The sequence below is a fragment of the Arachis stenosperma genome, chromosome 9 (assembly GCF_014773155.1).
Source record: "Arachis stenosperma cultivar V10309 chromosome 9, arast.V10309.gnm1.PFL2, whole genome shotgun sequence".
NCBI classification, from domain to species: Eukaryota; Viridiplantae; Streptophyta; class Magnoliopsida; order Fabales; family Fabaceae; genus Arachis; species Arachis stenosperma.
Window position 1 is genome coordinate 133,430,957 of NC_080385.1, and position 24,603 is coordinate 133,455,559.

Here is a 24,603-nt window from a genome sequence, read left to right on the forward strand (position 1 = left end):
TGTAACTCGCCAATCTCAGAAACCAAAGTGGGGTTTAACTCATAGTTAGTTATGATAAAATACTCTAAAATCTATATAATATATAATGTAACCTGCTATATCAAAGAATAAAATCAATTGATGAAGTTTATATTTTATTGTAGTTCTTCTTGTCCCATATATATGTATATGTGTGTCTTTACCATCATCTTCTGTAAGGAAGAAAATAGCCAATGCTAATAAGAGTGGGAACGTGCATGAAAAACACGTCCATAATAGGAAAAGAGTATCGAATTCTATTATAGAGCCGGACAGGTGGCATGCGATTTGAAGATTCAAGGACGTAGGAGAAGCATGAAGGAAACAATTACAAATTGAAGAATGAAAAGCTACATTTGGCAAAAATGAGTGGTATTGTCTCTTTCTTCTCTCTGTTTCTCTCTCCCTTCTGTTATTCCATAATTTCTTGTTCTTTTCTTATCGACTCTAATCCTGTCTTCCTTCTCTTAATTCTTCTTCACTAGGTATTCTTCATTGGAATGCTTGACGTGCTTCTTGGCCCACTATCCTACTGAATTTATTACTTTCTCTACTTGTTCTTAGTGTAATATTCCACCTTTCTATCTTACTTTCTATGTCAATTTACTGTTTCATTACCACTAGTTCTGAGTATTAATTCAATCATTCCTTTAATCATAGCAAAAACAAGTTATTATTTTGTCTTCAAATTTTTAGTTCTATTTTCTATAAGTATCCCCCCTTAATTTGGTGCTTTTATTGGCATGGCCATCGCTGATAACACTAGGATGAAGGGTTTAGAAACTGATGTGAAGAAACTATTCCAGATGATGGAATCGATGATGGAGGAGAACAGAGCCGAGTGTGCTCGATTGAAGGAATTGACTGACCTAAAAATGGATGCACTCCAAGCCTCCATTTCTCAGCTCACGCTTGAACGGCAACACTCTCACTTAGCTTCTCACAAGACACGCCATGGTTCGAACTCAGCTGGCGATTCTATATGGCGTCAAGGGCCCCAGTACCAAAGGCTGAATTTTGACCTAACTTAATTTGATGGAACTGATGCTTTGAATTAGATTTTTTCGTTGGACCAGTACTGTTGAGTTAAGAAATTAATTAATCTTAATTGATGATGACAAATATTATTTTATTGGGTTAATCATCCAATTAGTTTTTATCGCACTTGTTTAAGTGATATAGGCCTAAATCAAAGTTGCAGCAGCCCAAACCAATAAAAACAGAAACAAGATCTTCTGTGGGCCTCTTAACACTCAAAGTCCAAAGAAGAATAATGCAAAGCAACTAGTTGGGCTGAATGGAAATTATTTAAGATGAAGCCTTTTAAAGCACCTCACATGTTTGCTTCAGTCAAAATCAGAAAGAAAGAGAGAAAGCTTCGTTCTCATCTTGTTCATTCATCAAACACCTTCCTATAACCCATATTCACTATACCACCAATCTTATGTGCCACACCCTTGTGATAATTATGAACAAGTACCCGTAAAGCCACCACCATTCCAATACTAATACTCCCAAGAACCTCCACTTCCACATACACCTCAATACTCTCACCAATATGAACCACCTTTTTCACTGAAGGAAGTGCTTCAACCCTTAATGCAAGAACTAAGAGATATTTACTCTTTTCTCCTTGAGCTCCAAAAATTTACTAAGCATCAGATCACTCAGAGGGGATGGACATTCCTGGATCGGGACCTACTAGGAGTGAACGTGTTGAGTTAAGAAATTAACTAACTTAATTGATGATGACAAACATTATTTTACTGGGTTAAATATCCAATTGGGTTTGCTTATGTTTCATTAAGTGTTGAAGGCCAAATCAAAAGGAACAGCAGCCCAAATACAAGAAAACCAAAACACTGCTGGTGGGTTGCCTAATAAATAAAACCAAAATGAAAATAACAAAGAAGCTATATGGGCTAAGAGGTACGTAAAGATAATCCAAGTCCAAGACACATCACTCAAGCCGAAGCCTCCCAAAGCACTTCACGTGTTTGCTTCAGTAAGAATTAGAAAGAGAGCGAAAGAGAGAGCTTCGTTCTTCTTGTTCTTTCATCAAAAAAGAAAGAGAGAAAAAGGTAAATCACAAAAAGCTAATGTCTAATCACCATAATCAAAGCAAGCAAAGCTAAGTCAGAGATGGCCATGCCATGGTTCACATCCTAGAAGAAAAAAGAGGTTAGCTACAAAGAAGAAAGAAGAAGAAATCAAAAGCTAGGGCAAAATCAGATTTTAGGCAAATCAGAAAGATCTTTCCATTATTGGTACCCCAAAGTAACTTGTTGAAGCTTCCTTTCCCCTCATACCCATTTCTGGCAAAATAAAGAAAATAGATGTTATGGAGTTCTGTTGTGGATCAACGGTCAAGAAAGGAACTTGGAGTCAAAGCAAAAATAAATGGTTCAGATCTTTGAAGATATTGGAAAAAGGATGAAAGAGAAGATGGAAGGTATGAATGCATGAAATATGAAATTTCTGCAACAGTCCCATCTTTCTCTTCTGCGTAGCTATTGCTCTATTTTTTGTGGGAAGGAGAAGTCAACTGTGTGAAGCAAGCCTATGGTGTGAAAAATTGAAATCATACAAATAGGAAAATGACTTCAGTTTAAAGGTAAGGAGAGATAACCCAGTGTATTGAGGTTTTGTTCTGTGAAGAAGTCCTTTGAAGAAGTTCATCTACTTGGACAGTGCTTTCTTTTAAAGAAGCATTCCGCCAAAAATGAAGAACTGAATCAGAGACATGCAAATCTAGTTTATCACATAGCAAAGAGACTGTTGAAGAGTCAATCTCCTTCATGTTTTTATAGATTGTATTTTACTTTTCAATGTTTATCTTTCTATAATTTTTTGAGTGAAAAGGCATATTGAGAGAGCTCAAGTAAAAACCAATGAGTAGAAAGAGGCTGAGTGATACACTTGAGAGAAAAGCCTAGAGTTATTTCAGAATTCTTTAGGTAAGTCTGTGTCTTGTATCTAGTACCAGTGAGGTACCCCTTTCTTAGTTGGGTGATCACTAAGAGTGAAGCATTAGGTATAAGCATAGCCAATGTCAAGTTAGATTAAAACTTGAGTGTGAAAGGATTGTGTCAATCCTGTGGAATTGGTGTATGTAATACTTTAACTATAGTAGAAATTTCACCACTATTGTGGTGGAGACTGGACGTATGTTGCATAGCACAAGGCAACCGAACCAGGATACATGATGGTGTTAGCTGTTCTCTTTTCTACTCTGTTCTGTTTTCTGATATTCATGAGACAAAAATAAATTATCTCATAAATTCCTGCTATTGAGTTCAAACAGAATCAAAATTGAAAGTTTACTTTAAAGGGTTATTACAGTAACTTAAAAGAAAGGCATAGATTCAACCCCCCTTTTCTAAGCTTACTACAACCTTCAGAATGCATCTTGGGTCTGCGAATTCTACTACAACTATTACAAAGCAACCCTTGAGGAAGTTCTCCTCCGAGGCAAGCAAATTTTAGTCACCGAAGAGGCCATTGAAGGAGTCCTCCGGTTCCAGCCTAAGGTTATTAAGAAAGATGATTTCCAAAAGGCAGAGGAGGTCATACATATGATGGAGTTTGATTTGGATGCAGTGTTGCGAGTGATATCCATCCACCCCGTAGTCCTTGGATCTATGGGCCGTCAAAGCCGAGTCTGAAAGGCATAGCGATCAGATATCTCACCATTGAGGCTAGGATCCAGCATCATATTTTGACCAACTATGTGATGCCTAGTACTCATGAGACAGAGATCACTTCAGACATAGTTTTGCGTATCTGGTGTGTCTTGGAAGGGAAGCCCTGTACTTTCCAAGGCTCATCAGAAAATACGAGTCGGATACACCACATTAGCAACCTAGTATTCTCATGATTCATTACACAGCTAGGTCTGAGAACTGAGGTAGTTTGGGAGGATGTAGATGAGAGACCGACAATTGCCAGTAGCAAGAGAATCATCCCACATAGCAAGTGGTTTCAGTTATCCACCAAACACTGAGGATACAGGACGGTCACCACCACAGAGGCAGCCACTTCATCAACAACAATTGGGCCGTCAGAGTAGCCAGCTCAGTCACCAGCAACACGATCATCAGCTTCACAGCCGCTTTATCGCCTAGTCCACAAGCTCATCAAGGACATAGCTCGTTTGAAGCGTCGCCCCAAGAGACGCTATGACAACATCAAGTGCCAACATCCGACTTGGGACGAGGAGATAGAGGAGCCGAACACCCCCTAAGACACAGTAAGGAGGAGGAGCAGGATCCACCAGCTGAGGTTGGAGACAACAATGACGACTCCTTCCACTCTGCATGACTTCATGAGCACCGAGGATGGTGCTAGATTTTAAGTGTGGGGAGGTCGTCCGACCAAAGCGGCTTATTTTGGGTGAAATGTTCTATTCCAAACACTTTTATTTTTAATTTTTAGTATGCTTTTGGACTTTTGTATATAGTTTGTTATTTTGAACACTTTTTTTTAGTTTATTGCACTTTCTACTTTTTGCTTGTACATAATCTAGATTTCTATTTTAGTTTTGCATACTTTTTATCATCTTTTATGTTGACTAGTGTATATACTAGGGGTGTTCACATCCAAACCGGTCCAAAAAAAACTACGAAATCGCACCGATCCAAATCGAAAACCGTTTTAAACCGCATAATTTTGGATTTTTTTGGATTTTGGATCGGTTTTATTGCGGTTCGGTTCGGTTTTCGGTTTCACTTTGCACAACCGAACTGAACCGAACCGAACCAAACCGCATATAATAATAATAATAATAATAATAATAATAATGATTCTCATAGTCCCATTCCCATACGTGATACGGCCTAGTGGCATATGCATACAGCGGCAGCCCATAGCCCCATACTCCCTTAGGCCTTAGTTCCTTAGTCCATTTTCTTTAATTTTCTCCCACCAAGCCCAAACCCAATCACCCACAGCACTGCATTGCACACACTCACTAGTCATTCAGTCATGCACTCATTCCCCATTTTTCCCTTTCCCACAAAAGAAACACAAACCCTAAGAAACACGAGCCCTGTACCTCACCGAGTCACCGTCACAGTCTCACGTTACATACACCTCCGCTCAGACCTCACTCACTCTCACCATCACATGCCAAGTTGCCGACGCCATCCGCCGCTCCTCTTCGACGTCATTTCCACTTCCTCTTTTCGGTGAGTTTTTTATTTTTTATTTTTTTATATGATGATCAACATTATCTGTGTCTTTGATGTTCAAACCATTGTTGTAATAATAATATCTACGAACCACCACCAACTCTGTTTTCTTGATGACATTTTTATTAAAAATGAAAAAATAGTTTTTTTTCTATTTCTGATTTTCTGTTAATGACTTAAATAATCTGTTCTTTTTACTTTGATAATTTATTATGTTAAATTTGTTATTTTTGACAATCTATTATTATTATCTTTGAGAATCTGTTATATTAAATTTTTTGTTGTACTTTTGCAGATTTCATATTTGTTCAATTGATTTTAACTTTTAATCTGAAGGTCAACAATGTCAGCTTCATATCCTGAGGTAATATTCTTATTTTGGAATATTTATGTTAGTAACAATTTAATATGTTGATTATTTGAAAAAATATTAAAATAACATAAACTGATTTTGGTTATCACAGGATGTTCAAAGCAGTGACCCAGGATTTACTAGTGCTACTCCGTCCACTTTTGAATCAGTTCGATCTTCGGGACAGTCGGAGTCGATGCCGCTGCCACAGCCGCAGTCCCAGCCACAAACACAGACACAGACGCAACCACCATCGCTGCCGCCGCTGCCGCCACGCAGTGATCAGAACAATGAAGGAACTAGATCTAAGAGGAGGAGGGGAAAAGCAAATGTTGCTGATGAGTCAACTAATCCTGGCCAGTCTGAGGAACCAGGTACAGGTAACAGTAAAAAACCTGTTAGACCTAGATCTTGGACTTGGGAGCATTTTAAAAAAGATGAAAGTGGTCCTAAACCTAGGGCTATATGTAAGTGGTGTGGAGCATCTTATGCTGCTGATTCACATAAGAATGGTACTAGCAATCTTAAAAGTCACTTGTTGAGTCAGTGTAGAAAATTTCCAAAAGATTCACTTGATCCCACACAAAAAGCACTTGTTATGCAGCAACTTAAAAAAGAAGAAGGAAATGGGATGGGTAATTGTTTGACTGCTGTATCTTTTGATCCTGATGTATGTAGACAAGCTCTTGCTAGAATGATAATTGTAGATGAGTTGCCTTTTAGATTTGTCGAAGGAGAGGGGTTTCGTTATTTCATGAGTATTTTGCAGCCAAAACTCCATATTCCGGGCAGAATATCAGTTGCTAGGGATTGTTGGAACTTGTTCATGAATGAAAAACATAAGTTGAAGAGTGTCTTTATAAATTCAAATCAAAGTGTGTGTTTGACCATTGATTGTTGGACTTCTGTACAAAATCTAAACTATTTTTGCCTCACTGCACATTTTATTGATCAAGATTGGAAGTTGCAAAAGAGAATTCTTAACTTTTGTCTTATCAAGAATTATAAAGGTGAAACAATTGGTAGAAAGATAGAAAAATGCCTTTTAAATTGGGGAATAAGTAGGGTCTTTAGCATCACAGTTGATAATGCTAGTTCAAATGATGTTGTCATTTGTTACTTGAAAGGTAGAATGGAGAATTGGAATTCACATCCTTTAAAAGGTGAACATTTGCATGTTAGGTGTTGTGCTCATATCTTGAACTTGGTGGTGAATGATGGTTTGAAGGATATGCATTCTTCAATTAGTAAAATTAGGAATGCTGTTAGATATGTTTGTGCTTCTCCTAGTCGCATGGATAGGTTCAAAAGTTGTATTAAAGAGGCTAGGATCCAAGACTGCTCTTGTGTGCAATTAGATATCCCCACTAGGTGGAATTTCACTTACATAATGCTTGATAGTGCTTTAAAATTTCAAAAAGCCTTTAAGAGATTAAGTGAGAGAGATGCTGAGTTTGTAATGATGCAAGGGGGCATTCCAAAGACTGAAGATTGGGATAATGCAAGATGCTTTGTGAGGTTTTTGAAGATTTTTTCTGATGTAACAAAAAAAGTCTCGGGTTTCACATTTGTGACCTCTTCTTCATATTTTCATCACTTTTGTTCAATTCTTAGTTCTTTAAAGACTTGGGCTGATAGTAATGACATATTACTTAAGGGTATGGCTACAAAAATGAAGGCTAAGCATGATAAATATTGGGGTAACTTGAGGAACATGAATATGATGATTTTTGTTGCTGTGGTACTTGACCCTAGATATAAGATTAAGTTTGTTGAGTGGAGTTTTCAAAGGTTGTTTGAGAAAGAAGATGCTGATTTCTTATGTGGTAAGGTGAAGGAAGTATTCAATGGCTTGTTCAACAGCTATAGGGTTGCTCTCAATAGTGATCAAGCACACCAATCTGCACAACACAGCCAAGATGTGGATATGGATGATAGTGCCTTTGATGATGTTGGCTTTGCAGCAGCATTTGAAAATGATGTACAAGCAAGTGAGAGTGTCAACACAAATGAAGTGGATTTATATCTCATGGAGTCCTTGGAGAAACCAGTTGATCCAAGTAGTTTTGATATTTTAACTTGGTGGAAAGTGAGCTCTAACAATTACAAATATCCTGTTCTAAGTCAAATTGCGAGAGATATTCTAGCTATGCCGGTGTCAACGGTTGCTTCTGAATCCGCCTTTAGCACTGGAGGTAGAGTGCTTAATCAATATAGAAGCTCTCTTACCCCAAAAACTGTTGAAGCTTTGATTTGTGCACAAAATTGGTTTCGAGCCAATTCATTGCCAATTGACCTTGAGGAGTCTTTTGAAGAATTTGAAAAACTTGAGAAAGGTAATGTTCTTTATTATTATGTTTTATTCTATCTACATATATTGATTAACTTTACTACTTGATAATATGTTTAAGTTACTAATATTTATTTTATTATATTTTATTGTAGAACTTGAGCCAATTCCTCAACTAATAGATGAAGAAGACTCTGGTGATGAATCTGATTAGTGATCGGTGCTTCACTTCTCAGCTTGGAGTTTTTTATGTTGTTTTTATTAAGACTTTGTTATGTTATTTAATTTTATGTTGTTGAGACTTGTTTAGTTATTTTTATGTTGAAGAATTATTATTCAAGACTTGCTGTTGGATAATTGGATTGTTGGATATTTGGACAGGTTGCTTTATAATGTTTTATGGAATTTATGTTTTATTATTATGTTAGATTGTTGGACAAGTTATCAACTCTATAAATTAAGTTATTTTTTTTTATTTAAAAAACCGCGGATCCAAACCGATCCAAACCGCTTGTAATCAGATCGGATCGGATCGGATTTCCAAAAAAAGATCATCCAATCCAAACCGCACCGCACATAAATTAAACGTTCGGATCGGATGACTTTTTCTCTTAAAACCGATCCAAACCGCACCGCGAACACCCCTAGTATATACATGGTTTAATTGTAGTTGATTAGTTGTGATTGGACAATGCGCATAATTTTAACCTAGTTGAATTTCTTATATACATGGTAAATTGGTTTGATTGAAATTAGGAAATGAACTTAGGATTTTTGATAATTTTCATCCAATCACATTATATATACATATATAAGGAATAAGCTTAGCCAAAATAATAAAATTTTCAAGAAAAAAATTCTTTATAGGGCATTCCAAAATTGATTTGAGTTGATATTTTTCATGGAAACTTGCTTGAACCATATATTGTGGAACATGGTTTTTGAGCCAAAAACACACAATTTTGTAAGTTTTGAGCCTCAATGTGTGGTTGCATTATATTAACCACTATTTCCATTCTTGAACCATATGTTGCAATCTTTGATTTGTTTGATTCTTTATGTCCATTATTTAATGTATATATGCATTTATATAATTGAGGTCTTCATTTCAATTAGCTCACTTACCCCAAATAGCCTACCCTTCATCTATCTTTATTAACTAATTTTGAGCCTTATTAATTTCTCTTTTCGTTCTTAATTTTAGCACATTACTAGTCTTAAGTGAAAAATAATAAATGTCCTTCATTTGGATCTTTGATTAGTATAGGCTAGTGAGTTTGTATAATATCTAAGTGTGGAAACAAATTTGAAAACATGGGTTGATGAAGTGTGGTTGATTGATATTTTTATTGAAAATCTTGGAAATTGTATACATGCTCATGTATTAATTGTGTAAACCATATGAATTGACACTTGTGTATATGTTTTTCTTTGAAAAAAAAAAGAGAAAGCAATAAAAAGGAGACAAAGACCGCAATGAAAAGTAATAATGACAATGCACAGGGATGTAAATTGAAAAGAATGCATGAGTATGTAAAAAATGAAATAGTGGGTAGCTAGGTTGTGTTTTAGAATTGTATAGGTTGTTATATGTTTGGTAAGAACTTAAGTTAATCAAAGATTCAAATTCTAGCTCACTTGACCATATGCATGCTTACCTTAACCCTATCCCCATTACAACTTTTGAAAAAGTTTTCATGATAATTTTATGCATACATTGAATAATTATTGATTGTTAGATGAAGAAAAATCTTAGAAAGTATGATTAGAGAAGAATTGAGTATACACATCCGGTGAGAGATTTGGTTGCTCAATTCTATGTCTCCACCAGTGATTATTTCCTATCTTGCAAATTTGTAATTTTTTTCTATAACTCAATTCAATTGTAGATTTTACTTGGTTGTTAATGCTTTTAGCCCTTGGTTATTTATATATGTATTCATGGAAATTAATTTATTTTGACTAATACTATATAGTATTAGGGTATTAGGTAGAGTAGTTGCATGTACTTAGATAGATTACATATAGATAGTTTGAATTGAATAATTGTTGATACCCCTTTCTTGTATTTTTTTTTATGTTTAGCATGAGGACATGCTTTGTTTAAGTGTGGGAGAAGTTGATAAATCACAATTTTATGGTTTATCTTATATTGAAATGAGTGGATTTTATCAACTTATCTTGCACTTATTCACTGAAATAGCATGGCTTCTGGATTTCTTCCTAAATTGTACTTGAGAGTAAAAATATATTTTTTATGCTCATAAAATGCTAAATTTAATTTACTTTATTTCCATTCCATGCCTTGACATGTTTGTTGAGTGATTTCAAACTTGGAAGGCAAAGATTGGATCGAAGAAGTGAAGGAAAAGCAAGCAAAAATAGAGAATTCATAAAGAAATGGAGTTAGGAGCATTTCGTGGTCATGCATATGCACGCCTTATGCATACGCATGAATTTCATGTTGCGCGTATGCATGCCTCATTTTGGGGATTCACAAACTTGCGCGTACGTGATGAGCGGATAATTTATACGCTTTTTGGCATTGTTTATAGGTAATTTTTAGTAGGATCTAGCTACTTTTTGGGATGTTTTTATTAGTTTTTATGCAAAATTTACATTTTTGGACTTTACTATGAGTTTGTGTATTTTTCTGTGATTTCAGGTATTTTCTGGCTGAAATTGAGGGACCTGAGAAAAAATCTTATTCAGAGGCTGACAAAGGACTGCTGATGCTGTTGGATTCTGACCTCCCTGCACTCTAAGTGGACTTTCTGGAGCTACATAACTCCAAATGGTGCTCTCTCAATTGCCTTGGAAAGTAGATATCTAGGGCTTTCCAGAAATATATAATAGTCTATACTTTGCGCAAGTTTTGCTGACATAAAATGGCGTCAAAACGCCAGCTCTCTGCCCTTTTCTGGCGTCAAAACACCAGAACTGGCATCAAAGTTGGAGTTAAACGCCCAAACTGGCACCAAAGCTGGTGTTTAACTCCAAGGAAGACCTCTACATGTGTAAAGCTCAATGCTCAGCCCAAGCACACACCAAGAGGGCCCGGAAGTGGATTTCTGCATCATTTACCTATTTCTGTAAACCCTAGTAGCTAGTTTCATTATAAATAGGACCTTTTTACTATTGTATTTGAATCTCGGAATCTTGGAATCTTAGAGATTGGGGGCTGGCCTCTCGGCCATGCCTACCCTATTTTCACTTATGTATTTTCAACGGTGGAATTTCTACACACCATAGATTAAGGGTGTGGAGCTCTGCTGTACCTTGAGTTTTAATGCAAGTACTACTATTTTCTATTCAATTCATGCTTATTCTTATTCTAAGATATTCGCTGCACTTCAATATGATGAATGTGATGATCCGTGACACTCATCATCATTCTCACCTATGAACGCATGACTGACAACCACTTCCGTTCTACTTAAGATTGAGCATGTATCTCTTGGATTCCTGATCCACGACGCATGGTTACCTCGCCTGATAACTGAGCCTTCCATTCCATGAGATCAGAGTCTTCGTGGTATAAGCTAGAATCTATTGGTAGCATTCTTGAGATCCGGAAAGTCTAAACCTTGTCTGTGGTATTCCAAGTAGGATCTGGGATGGGATGACTGTGACGAGCTTCAAACTCGCGACTGTAGGGCGTGGTGACAGACGCAAAAGGATAATAAATCCTATTCCTACATGATCGAGAACCAACAGCTGATTAGCCATGCGGGAAACCGTAGAGGACCTTTTTCATTGAGAGGACGGGAGGTAGCCATTGACGCCGGTGAAACCCAACATACAGCTTGCCATGGAAAGGAGTATGAAGGATTAGATGAAGGCAGTAGAAAAGCAGAGATTCAAAAGGAACAAAGCATCTCTATGCACTTATCTGAAATTCCCACCAATGATTTACATAAGTATCTCTATCTTTACTTTATGTTTATTTATCTTTTTACTTATTAAAACTCCATAACCATTTGAATCCGCTTGACTGAGATTTACAAGGTGACCATAGCTTGCTTCAAGCCGACAATCTCCGTGGGATTGACCCTTACTCACGTAAGGTTTATTACTTGGACGACCCAGTGCACTTACTGGTTAGTTGTGCGAAGTTGTGAAAAAGAAGTGAGATTACAATTGTGCGACCAAGTTGTTGGCGCCATTGTGTATCACAATTTTGTGCACCAAGTTTTTGGCGCCATTGCCGGGGATTGTTCGAGTTTGGACAACTGACGGTTCATCTTGTTGCTCAGATTAGGTAACTTTCTTCTTATTTCAACCTTTATTTTCTTTTCAAAATGTTTTCAAAAATCTTTCAAAAGTTTTTTTTTTCGTTTTTCCAAAATTATTTTTGGAAAACCCAAAAAAAATTCATAAAATCATAAAAACTCAAAAATATTTCATGGTTCTTGTTTGAATTTAGGGACAAATTTTAAGTTTGGTGTCAATTGCATGATTTTAATTATCTTGCAATTTTTGAAACACATGCATTGTGTTCTTGATGATCTTCAAGTCGTTCTTGATGAATTGCCTTGTTTGATCTTCATGATTTATTGATTTGCACTGCATGATGTTCTACATATGCATTCTTGTATTCATATGGCCCAAACATGAGAAAGTTCTAAGTTTGGCGTCCTCCATGTTTTCTTTCATTAAGAAAACTGAGTTCTTGATGTTCATCTTGATCTTCAAGATTGTTCTTGGTGTTCATCTTGACTTTCATAATGTTCTTGCATATATCTTGTGTTTTGATCCAAGAATTATATGTTTCGACTCATTTTGTTATTTTTCAAAATTGAAAACATATCTTCTTGAATAAAGGATTTAGCAAAATGAAGATCCAAGAGCATAAAGTAGAGGAATTACAGAGAAAAAGCTGGGCGTTCAAAACGCCCAGTGAAGAAGGAAAACTGGCGTTTAAACGCCAGCCAGGGTACCTGGCTGGGCATTTAAACACCCAAACCATGCAGCAATTGGGCGTTAAACGCCCAAAACATGCAGGTCCTGGGCGTTTAACGCCAGGATCACACAAGGAGAGGAATTTTGTTCTCAAATCAAATCTTTTCAAATCTTCATATTTTTTTCAAAATCAAATCTTTTTCAAATCAAATATTTTCAATCATATCGTTTTCAAAATCATATCTTTTCAAACATATATTTTTCAAAAATCAAATCTTTTCCTCATATTTTCAAAAATCTTGATTCAAAAATTTCAAGTTTGTTACTTTCTTGTTAAGAGAGATTCCATATTTGAAATTTAGAATCATATCTTTTAGTTTCTTGTTAATCAAGTCAATAATTTTAAAAATTAAATCTTTTTAATTTGTTTTTCAACCATATCTTTTTCAAATCATATCTTTTTTCAAAAATTTGATTTCAAAAATCGTTTCTAAACTTCCTATCTTTTCAAAAATTGATTTTCTAATCTTTTTCAACTAACTAATTGATTTTTTTGTTTTACTATTTCCTATCTTTTTTCAAAACCACAACCAATTTTTCAAAAATTTATTTTAAATTTGATTCTTTTAATTTTCGAAAATTTCTCCCCACTCTCTTATCTTTTTCTAGTTAAACACTAACATTCCTCCTCCATTGTCAATTCGAACTCCATCTCTCTTTCTGTATTCGAGATTTTACCTACCTCCCTCTTCTATTCTTATTTTCCTCTGACACCTCAAGGAATCTCTATACTTTGACATAGAGGATTTTATATTTTCTTTATTTTTTTCTCTTTCATATGAGCAGGAACAAAGATAAAGGCATACTTGTTGAAGCTGATCCTGAACCTGAAAGGACTCTAAAGAGGAAGCTAAGAGCAACTAAAGCACAAAACTCTGAAGAGGACCTCGCTGAAATTTTCGAAAAGGAAGCAGCAAAAGAAACAAGTATGGCCGAACCAAACAACAATGAAAGGAAGGTGCTTGGTGATTTTACTACACCAACTTCCAACTTATATGGAAGAAGCATCTCAATCCCTGCCATAGGAGCAAACAATTTTGAGCTAAAGCCTCAATTAGTTTCTCTATTACAACAGAACTGCAAGTTTCATGGACTTCCATCAGAAGACCCTTATCAATTTTTAACTGAGTTCTTGCAGATCTGTGATACTGTTAAGACCAATGGAGTTGATCCTGAAGTCTACAAGCTTATGCTTTTCCCTTTTGCTGTAAGAGACAGAGCTAGAACATGGTTGGACTCACAACCCAGAGATAGCCTAAACTCTTGGGATAAGCTAGTCACAGCTTTCTTAGCCAAGTTTTTTTTCCTCCTCAAAAGCTGAGCAAGCTTAGAGTGGATGTTCAAACCTTCAGACAGAAAGAAGGTGAATCCCTCTATGAAGCTTGAGAAAGATACAAACAACTGAGCAAAAAGTGTCCTTCTGACATGCTTTCAGAATGGACCACATTAGATATATTCTATGATGGTCTGTATGAATTTTTCAAGATGTCATTGGACCACTCTGTAGGTGGATTCATTCACCTAAAGAAAACACCTGCAAAAGCTCAGGAACTTATTGAAATGGTTGCAAATAACCAGTTCATGTATACCTCTGAGAGGAATTCTGTGAGTAATGGGATGCCTCAAAAGAGAGGAGTTCTTGAAATTGATGCTCTGAATGCCATACTGGCTCAGAACAAAATATTGACCCAACAAGTCAATATGATCTCTCAGAGTCTGAATGGATTGTAAAATGCATCCAACAGTACTAAAAAAGCATCTTCTGAAGAAGAAGCTTATGATCCTAAGAACCCTGCAATGGCAAAGGTGAATTACATGGGTGACGCCTTTGGCAACACCTATAATCCTTCATGGAAAAATCATCCAAATTTTTCATGGAAGGATCAACAGAAGCAAGGCTTCAATAATAACAATGGTGGAAGAAACAGGTTTAGCAATAGCAAACCTTTCCCATCATCATCTCAGCAACAGACAAAGCATTCTGAGCAGAATCCTTCTAGCTTAGCAAACATAGTCTCTGATCTATCTAAGGCCACTCTTAGTTTCATGACTAAAACAAGATCCTCCATTAGAAATTTAGAGGCACAAGTGGGCCAGCTAAGTAAAAGGATTACTGAAACTCCTTCTAGCACTCTCCCAAGCAATACAGAAGAGAATCCCAAAGGAGAGTGCAAGGCCATTGATATAATCAACATGGCCGAAACCTTAGAGGAGGAGGAGGACGTGAATCCCAATGAAGAAGACCTCAGGGGACGTCCAATGGTCAGTACGGAATCCCCTAATGAGGAACCAAAGGAATCTGAGGCTCATACAGAGACTATAGAGATTCCCTTGGACCCCCTTTTACCATTCATGAGCTCTAATGACTATTCATCTTCTGAAGAGGATGAAGACATTGTTGAAGGGTATGTTGTCCAATATTTAGGAGCAATCATGAAGCTGAATGCCAAGCTATTTGGTAATGAGACTTGGGAGGAAGAGCCTCCCTTGCTCACCAATAAACTGAATACATTGGTTCAGCAAAATTTACCTCAAAAGAAACAGGATCCTAGTAAATTCTTAATATCATGTACCATAGGCACCATGACCTTTGAAAAATCTCTGTGTGACCTGGGGTCAGGGATAAACATGATGCCACTCTTTGTAATGGAGAAACTGGGAATCTATGAGGTACAGCTGCCAAATTCTCATTGGAGATGGCAGATAAATCTATGAAAAGGCTTATGGACTAGTAGAGGACGTGCTAGTGAAGGTTGAATGCCTTTACTTCCCTGCCGATTTCATAATCCTAAACACTAGGAGGGATGAGGATGAATCCATCATCCTTGGAAGACCCTTCCTAGCCACAGCAGGAGCTGTAATTGATGTTGACAGAGGAGAATTTATCCTTCATGTGAATAAAGAATGCCTTGTAGTAAAGACTCAAGGTTCTCCATCTGTAACCATGGAGAGTAAGCATGAAGAGCCTCTCCCAATACAGAGTCAAACAGAGTCCCCACATTCAAACTCTAAGTTTTATGTTGGGAGGCCACAGCCAAACTCTAAGTTTGGTGTTGAGAGATCTCAACCATACTCTGATCATCTGTGAGACTCCATGAAAGCTCACTGTCAAGCTATTGACATTAAAGAAGCGCTTATTGGGAGGCAACCCAATTTTATTTTAATTTTATCTATATTATTTTGTTTTCTTTTAGGTTGATGATCATGTGAAGTCACAAAGACAATTACAAAAATAAAGAAAAAAAACAGCATTAAAAACAGCACACCCTGGATGAAGGACTTACTGGCGTTTAAACGCCAGTAAGGGTAGCAAAATGGGCATTTAAACGCCCAATCTGGCACCTTTCTGAGCGTTTAACGCCAGAATAGGGCACCAGACTGGCGTTTAAATGCCAGAACAGGGCAACAAACTGGCATTTAGACGCCAGAACAGGAAGGAAAACTAGCGTTTGAATGCCATAACAGGGCAACAAACTGGCGTTTAAATGCCAGAATTGCACTCTAAGGCGTTGTGAACACCCAATTGGAGTAGGGATGAAGAATTCCTTGATCCTTCAGGATCCGTGGACCCCACAGGATCCCCACCAACCTCAACTTTCTCTCTCTCTCCTCTTCACACCTTTCTACAACACTCTTCCCCAAATACCCTTCACCAATCACCTCCTTAACTCTTCCCCAAAAACCCCACCCACCTTCAAAATTCAAAACCATTCGACCACTCTCCCTATAAATACCCCCCTTTACACCTTCATTTTCACACATCACAAACACTTTCTTTCCCTCTTGGCCGAACCCTATACACCCTCCATCTTCTCCATTTTCTTCTTCTTCTACATCTTTTCTTCTTCTTTTTCTCGAGGACGAGCAAATATTTTAAGTTTGGTATGGTAAAAGCATTACTTTTTGTTTTTCCATAACTATTTATGGCACCTAAGGCCAGAGAAACCTCTGAAAAGAGGAGAGGGAAGGCAATTGCTTCCACCTCTGAGTCATGGGAGATGGAGAGATTTATCTCACAAGCCCATCACTAAAAAGGGGATGGAGAAAACTAGAGAACCCATTCATGGCACTCAACAAGAGCATGAGAAAATCCCTCATCAAGAAATCCCTGAGATGCCTCAAGGGATGCAATTTCCTCCACACAATTATTGGGAGCAACTCAACACTTCTTTGGAAAGCTTGAGTTACAACATGGACCAATTAAGGGTGGAACACCAAGAGCACTCCATCATTCTCCATTAGATTAGAGAAGATCAAAGAGCTATGAGGGAGGAGCAACAAAGGCAAGGAAGAGACATAGAGGAACTCAAGATCACCATTGGTTCTTCAAGAGGAGGAGGACGCCACCCTCACTAAGGTGGATTCATTCCTTAATCTCATTGTCTATTTATTTTTCTGTTTTTTGGCTTTATATTGTATGTTCTATCTATGTTTGTGTCTTCACTACATGATCATTAGTGTCTAGTGTCTATGTCTTAAAGCTATGAATAACTCCATGAATTCTTCACCTCTCTTAAATGAAAAATGTGCTTAATTACAAAAGAACAAGAAGTACTTGGATTTCAAATTTTATCTTGAAACTAGTTTAATTATTTTGATGTGGTGGCAATACTTTTTGTTCTCTGAATGAATGATTGAACAGTGCATATTTTTTATCTTGTTGTTTATGAATGTTAAAGTTGTTGGCTCTTGAAAGAATGATGAACAAAGAGAAATGTTATTGATAATATGAAAAATCATGAAATTGATTCTTGAAGCAAGAAAAAGCAATGAAAAAAAAGTGGCGAAAAAAAAGAGAGAAAGAAAGAAAAAGAAAAAGCAAGCAGAAAAAGCCAATAGCCCTTTAAACCAAAAGGCAAGGGTAAAGAGGATCAAAGGCTTTGAGCATTAATGGATAAGAGGGCCCAAGGAAATAAAATCCAGGCCTAAGCGGCTAAATCAAGCTGTCCCTAACCATGTGCTTGTGGCATGCAGGTCCAAGCAAAAAGCTTGAGAATGAGTGGTTAAAGTCGTGATCCAAAGCAAAAGAGTGTGCTTAAGAACTCTGAACACCTCTAACTGGGGACTTTAGCAAAGCTGAGTCACAATCTGAAAAGGTTCACCCAGTTATGTGTCTGTGGCATTTATGTATCCGGTGGTAATACTAGAAAACAAAGTGCTTAGGGTCACAGCCAAGACTCAAAAAGTAGTTGTGTTCAAGAATCAACGTACTGAACTAGGAGAATCAATAGCACTATCTAAAATTCTAAGTTCCTATAGATGCCAATCATTCTGAATTTCAAAGGAAAAAGTGAGATGCCAAAACTGTTCAGAAGCAAAAAGCTACAAGCCCCGCTCATCTCATTAGAACTAAGTTTCATTGATACTGTGGGATTCATTGTATATTCTCTTATTTTTATCCTATTTTGTTTTTAGTTGCTTGGGGACAAGCAACAATTTAAGTTTGGTGTTGTGATGAGCGGATAATTTATACGCTTTTTGGCATTATTTTTAGATAGTTTTTAGTAGGATCTAGCTATTTTTTGGGATGTTTTTATTAGTTTTTATGAAAAATTTACATTTCTGGACTTTACTATGAGTTTGTGTGTTTTTCTGTGATTTCAGGTATTTTCTGGCAGAAATTGAGGGACCTGAGCAAAAATCTGATTCAGAGGCTGACAAAGGACTGCAAATGCTGTTGGATTCTGACCTCCCAGCACTCGAAGTAGATTTTCTGGAGCTACAGAGCTCCAAATGGCGCGCTCTTAATTGCGTTAGAAAGTAGACATCCAGCGCTTTCCAAAAATATATAATAGTCCATACTTTGTGCGAGTTTTGACGATATAAAATGGCGTCAAAACGCCAGCTCTCTGCTCTTTTCTGGCGTCAAAATGCCAGAACTGGCATAAAAGTTGGAGTTAAACGCCCAAACTGGCACCAAAGCTGGTGTTTAACTCCAAGAAAAACCTCTACACATGTAAAGCTCAATGCTCAGCCCAAGCACACACCAAGTGGGCCCGGAAGTGGATTTCTGCATCATTTACCTAATTCTGTAAACCCTAGTAGCTAGTTTCATTATAAATAGGACCTTTTTACTATTGTATTTGAATCTCGGAATCTTGGAATCTTAGACATTGAGGGCTGGCCTCTTGGCCATGCCTACCCTATTTTCATTTATGTATTTTCAACGGTGGAGTTTCTACACACCATAGATTAAGGGTGTGGAGCTCTGCTATACCTCGAGTTTTAATGCAAGTACTACTATTTTATATTCAATTCATGATTATTCTTATTCTAAGATATTCGCTGCACTTCAACATGATGAATGTGATTATCCGTGACACTCATCATCATTCTCACCTATGAACGCGTGACTGACAACCACTTTCATTCTACTTAAGATTGAGCGTGTATCTCTTGGATTCCTGGTCCACGATACATGGTTGCCTCACCTAACAGCTGAGCCTTCCATTCTGTGAGATCAGATCTTCGTGGTATAAGCTAGAATCCATTGGCAGCGTTCTTGAGATCCGAAAAGTGTAAACCTTATCTGTGGTATTCCAAGTAGGATCTGGGATGGGATGACTGTGACGAGCTTCAAACTCGCGACTGTAGGGCGTGGTGACAAACGCAAAAGGATAGTAAATCCTATTCCTACATGATCAAGAACTAACAGCTGATTAGCCATGCGAGAAACCATAGATGACCTTTTTCACTGAGAGGACGGGAGGTAGCCATTGACGCTGGTGAAACCCAACATACAGCTTGCCATGGAAAGGAGTATGAAGGATTGGATGAAGGCAGTAGGAAAGCAGAGATTCAAAAGGAACAAAGCATCTCTATGCACTTATCTGAAATTCCCACCAATGATTTACATAAGTATCTCTATCTTTACTTTATGTTTATTTATCTTTTTACTTATTAAAACTCCATAACCATTTGAATCTGCCTGACTGAGATTTACAAGGTGACAATAGCTTGCTTCAAGCCGACAATCTCCGTGGGATCGACCCTTACTCACGCAAGGTTTATTACTTGGATGACCCAGTGCACTTGCTGGTTAGTTGTGCATAGTTGTGAAAAAGAAGTGAGATTACAATTGTGTGACCAAGTTGTTGGCGCCATTGTGTATCACAATTTTGTGCACCAGTACGCATGCCTCATGCGTACGCATGCTGCCAGCACGTGATTCACTTAAGTGAACACGTGGGTCGCGATTTCAAGGCTTTCTGCAGCCCAATCTAACTTATTTTTGAAGGATTTCAAGCCAAACTCAAGAAGGAACAAGGGGGGAGCAATTAGGGTAGCGGAACATGTTTTAGGGTAGTTTTCTACAGAGAGAAGCTCCTTCTTTTCTCTAGAATTTAGGGTTGTTAGGTCAATTTCTCCTTAGTTTTAGTCTTTAATTCTTGTTTTAGTGTAGTTTTATTTATATTTTTATGTTTCATTGCCTCAATTCTCCTAGGTTTACTTGTTAATTTCTCTATTTTGTTACTTTTTAGTTTCATGAACTCTTGTTGAATTTTGATTTTCTTTAATGCAATTTAGTATTTTTTTGTTTATTGATCTTTGCTTAAGTTATTATTATTGTTTTCTTGTAATTGATAGCTTTAGATTTTACTAATTCTTTCAATTTAATATGCTTTTTTATGCCTTTTAAGTGTTCAATAAAATGTTTCTCTTGGTTTTAGAGTAGATTTTGAGCACTCTTAACTTGGAATTGGAAATTTAGGTGACCTTGAGTCATTAATGTCCAATTTAGATTGGTAATCTAGGATTGTTAGTCAATATTATTTATATTGATGTGACTTATGGATTAAAGTTAACTATGTCTACTTGACTTTCTCCCGATGTAGGAGATGACGAAGTAGAATTACTCCTGATAATTGTTATGTTGTGACTAATGACAAGTATAGAAAATCTTGATTCTCAATCCTTGCTAAGAGTGTCATTTTAGCATTTATATCTCTTTAGTATTTGCTATCTTTACTTTCTTACTATTTAAATTCTTATCAATTGCTATCTCACTCCTGATATTCTCATAACCGATAACATACATAACTCATTGCAATTTCTTTGAGAGACGACCCGAGATCTAATACTCTTGGTATTTTTTACTGATTTGCATTCGTGACAAACAAATTAAACTCTGATCGAGAGTTAATTTGTGGTTCGTAATGATACTATCAATGCGATTCTTTTGTAAAATTCTGAACCGATATTAATTTTTCTATCAAGGCACTACATGGCTCAAAAAACTTTGAACTCACATCGTGGACTTTGAACTATGATGAGACTTCCTTTGTTAGATTTTTGGACAATGGTAAATTTGTCACTATTTATGGTAACAAATCTTCCACCCCAGCAATTGCTCAATTCCACCATAATTCACCTGAGTCACTCAAAGATAATTTAGTAGTCTCCACAGATGAATATAGAGTCTCCTTGTTGATTGGAGAATGATAGTCATGGATAGGTGGTGATAGTGAATGGGAATGGTCCTCAAGGGAGCCCGCTTCACTATTCACGAAAGCTAGCCGGCGCCGAGCTTGCCTTATACGAGTTAAAGTTCGTTCAATTTTCGGGTCAAAAGTGGCCAAGCTCGGGTCTGAAAGTGACCGTGTCATTCAACTGAGGAGGCAATGAAAGCATGCAATTATGAAAGGCAAAACAAAAGAAAAAAAAAAGAAAAATAGGCAAGTAAACAAGAACAAACTTAACAATCTATAACTACCAAGACTAGCTAAAGAGGGAAAGTAGTATCCACAATTAATGCCAAGTAGCAAACCAAAAATTAACTATTCACACTATTCACATATTTACACAACCAAAATCATGGCACTCATTGCACTTAAAGTGAATTCCCCGGCAACGGCGCCAAAACGGCGCCAAAAATTTGACGGCACCCAATGGTACGAGTAGGGATTTCTCAAAATAGGATTAACGTTGCAAGTATAGACCCAAACCCAACAATCGATAGCCGACCAATTTGGAAATTCACAAGATGTGTCACAACTTAAAACCAATTAAAAATCGAGAGTATTTGACTCCCGGGTAGTCTCCCAAGGAATCACTTAAGGGGCAATGAGTGTGCAAATTCCGGTTGTAGTGATCAAGGGGCTGTTAATGAAGAAATGAACATATAAAGCAATAAAAGAACATGCAAAATTGTAATAGTTAAACTAATGAAGAAATTAAAGAACCAACTATGTAATATAAACAAGTAAAGTATAAAAGAGATCAACATAACAATGTATGGAAAGTTGAAAGCATAAAAAGGGGTCTTGGCTTGGAGTGAGCTAAGGGTCATTTCTTTGTTGGAACCACAACTATGACAATTATGTTGGATTAGTCTCACTTGATCAACCCTCACATCGGAAGGTAAATTAAATGAGCATAAGTATTCTTAACCCACAAATCCTAAATTGCTTGCTAATTGCCTTAGCAACAACTTAGCGTTAGTGGGAACAAGAACAATTAAGAATCCAAGAATTGACATTAAATGTTGGACATTCCAACTCTAGGTACCCAAGTGCTCACTTTACCTAAGCCAAGAGACAAAAATTTAGCCTAAAACTATGTTTGACATTTTGTCAAACACTTGGTGGGCAAAAAGCTTAAACATGAGAAAAATAAGAAAAGATTTGAAATTAAAAGTAACAATTGATCTCAATCAACAAGGATAGCATAAGAAAATATAGAACAAACACCAAACATCAAACTCATCAACAAGAAAGTGAAATTGCAAAAGAGAAGCAAAATTGAACTATAACTTGAATGAGAAGAAAGAGTAAAGATAATATAACTATAAAGAGTAATAACAAGAGAATACTTACAATGAGATTAGCAAAATCCAAAGATCAAAAATGGAAATGGTACTTGGAATGTAAAACCCTAATGAAACCCTAATGGAGAAGATGAGAAAAACTTAGAGAAAACTAAAACTAAAAACCTTCTATTCTACTCCTAAAACTATACTAATGCTATGCTATGTTATTTTCCTTATTTTCCCTCCAATATGAGCTAAAAGACTTCAGAAATGGGCCTCCAAAGCCCCTAAATCGCGAGTCACGTGCCTTTCTAATGAAGTCATGCGCGGACACCTGTGCAGACGCACAGGCATGTGCGTCCGCACACTCTGCGAAAATTCCCTCCTGTGCGTACACACGATTATCTGTGCGCATGCACACTAGGCGATGCTTTGCAGTATGCGCGACACACTCGAATTGATCTACGCGCTCTGCTTGGGCTCCTTTGCAGACGCACAAGAGGCTGTGCGCACGCACACGTCTCTGAGCTCACCTCCTTTGATTCTTCATGTTTCCTCCACTTTGCAAGCTCTTCTTCCATTTTCTCCAACCCATTCCTATCTTATACACCTGAAACTACTCACAAACACATTAGGACATCGAATGGAAGGCAAATGGAATAAAAATAGATCAAACTAAGCACAAAAGAGCATATTTTATAATCAAGCACAATTTGGGAGGAAAGTTCAAAAGCATGCTATTCAAGGGAATAAGTGTGAGTTTATGTGATAAAATCCATTCAATTCTAACAAAAACTCATCGTTAAATATGGATTCATCAGTCGGTTAGTGCATACTAATGCTATTGCAGAAGCTGTCACTCTCCAATTGCACCATTTAGATGACTCCACAGCAACACCTTTGTCCTTACCCAGTGACTTACCAACTTAATTGCACGACTTGCTTCACAAATATGTGATGCGTGAGCATCTTTCTTATTTTTTTCTAGTGAATTTGCATTTAAATTGTTGAGTTTAATCAAGAATTAATTATCTTTTAGCCACTATGGATACTACTTTGAGTCTCATGCAATTTTGTTTAATTTAGGTAGCATTTGGCTGGATTTGGAGCACAAGAACTAAAGGAGATGACCAGCGAAGAGCGACACGTGCGCGTACCTGACGCGTGCGCGTGATTTGGAGATTTGTGCAGCGACGCGTGCGCGTACTTGACGCGTATGTGTGACACGCGAAGAAGACCATCGACGCGTACGCGTGACATGCGCCACGTGCAAAAAATGCAGAAAATGCTGGGCCCCATTTTGGCCCTCAAGTAAGGCGCAGCTCTCTGCCAAGTTAGGCGCGAATCCAGTGAAGCCAAATGGTACCACGTTACAAGGTGCGAATTATTTAATTAATTTTTATTTAAATTTAAATTTCAAAATAGGAAAAGATATTATTTTAATTTTAGAAATTAGATTTTAAATTGATTAGAATTAGATATAAAAGAGAACAGAAACTTCTCTTCAGAGGATTCAATTCGATTCTATTCCAATTTACATTCCATACAATTTACCTGAATCTTGATTTTCTCTCTGAACCATGAGCAACTAAACCTCCACTGTTAAGGTTAGGAGCTCTATCTATTGTATGGATTGATACTATTATTTTTCTATTTTAATTCATGTTTTGATTTATATTTCAAGAATTATTTTCGTTCTTTATCTTATGAAATTGGGTGGAACGGAAGTATGACTCTCTTTCTAATTAAGTTCTTGTATAACTTGAAAAAGCTCTTTACTTGAACAACGGTTTGAAAACAATTTTTCCTAAATTTTAATTATCTGGATTTAACGGGATACGTGACATATAATCCTCTTATATTTGGATAATTAGGATTTTTGTGTCATAATAACTAGAATTAAGCTTCACTCTCTAATTGGAAGTAATTGACCAAAGAATTGGCGATTGTTGAAAGTTAGAGGAGACTAGAAAGGTCTATGAAATTAGGGTATAGTCACATATAGTTTGCCATGAATTAAATCTTGCATGATTAAAATAAATTG

General features: G+C 36.9%; 1 protein-coding gene across 1 annotated transcript; it reads left to right on the plus strand.

The window, feature by feature from the left end:
* The first annotated feature begins 761 nt into the window (after positions 1–761).
* On the plus strand, positions 762–8,063 carry LOC130949940 (zinc finger BED domain-containing protein RICESLEEPER 2-like). The gene is made up of 6 exons (XM_057878533.1): positions 762–937; positions 5,544–5,571; positions 5,672–7,442; positions 7,479–7,496; positions 7,527–7,895; positions 8,005–8,063. The coding sequence occupies exons 1-6, from the start codon at positions 762–764 to the stop codon at positions 8,061–8,063; spliced, it is 2,421 nt and encodes an 806-aa protein (XP_057734516.1).
* Positions 8,064–24,603: the final 16,540 nt, after the last annotated feature.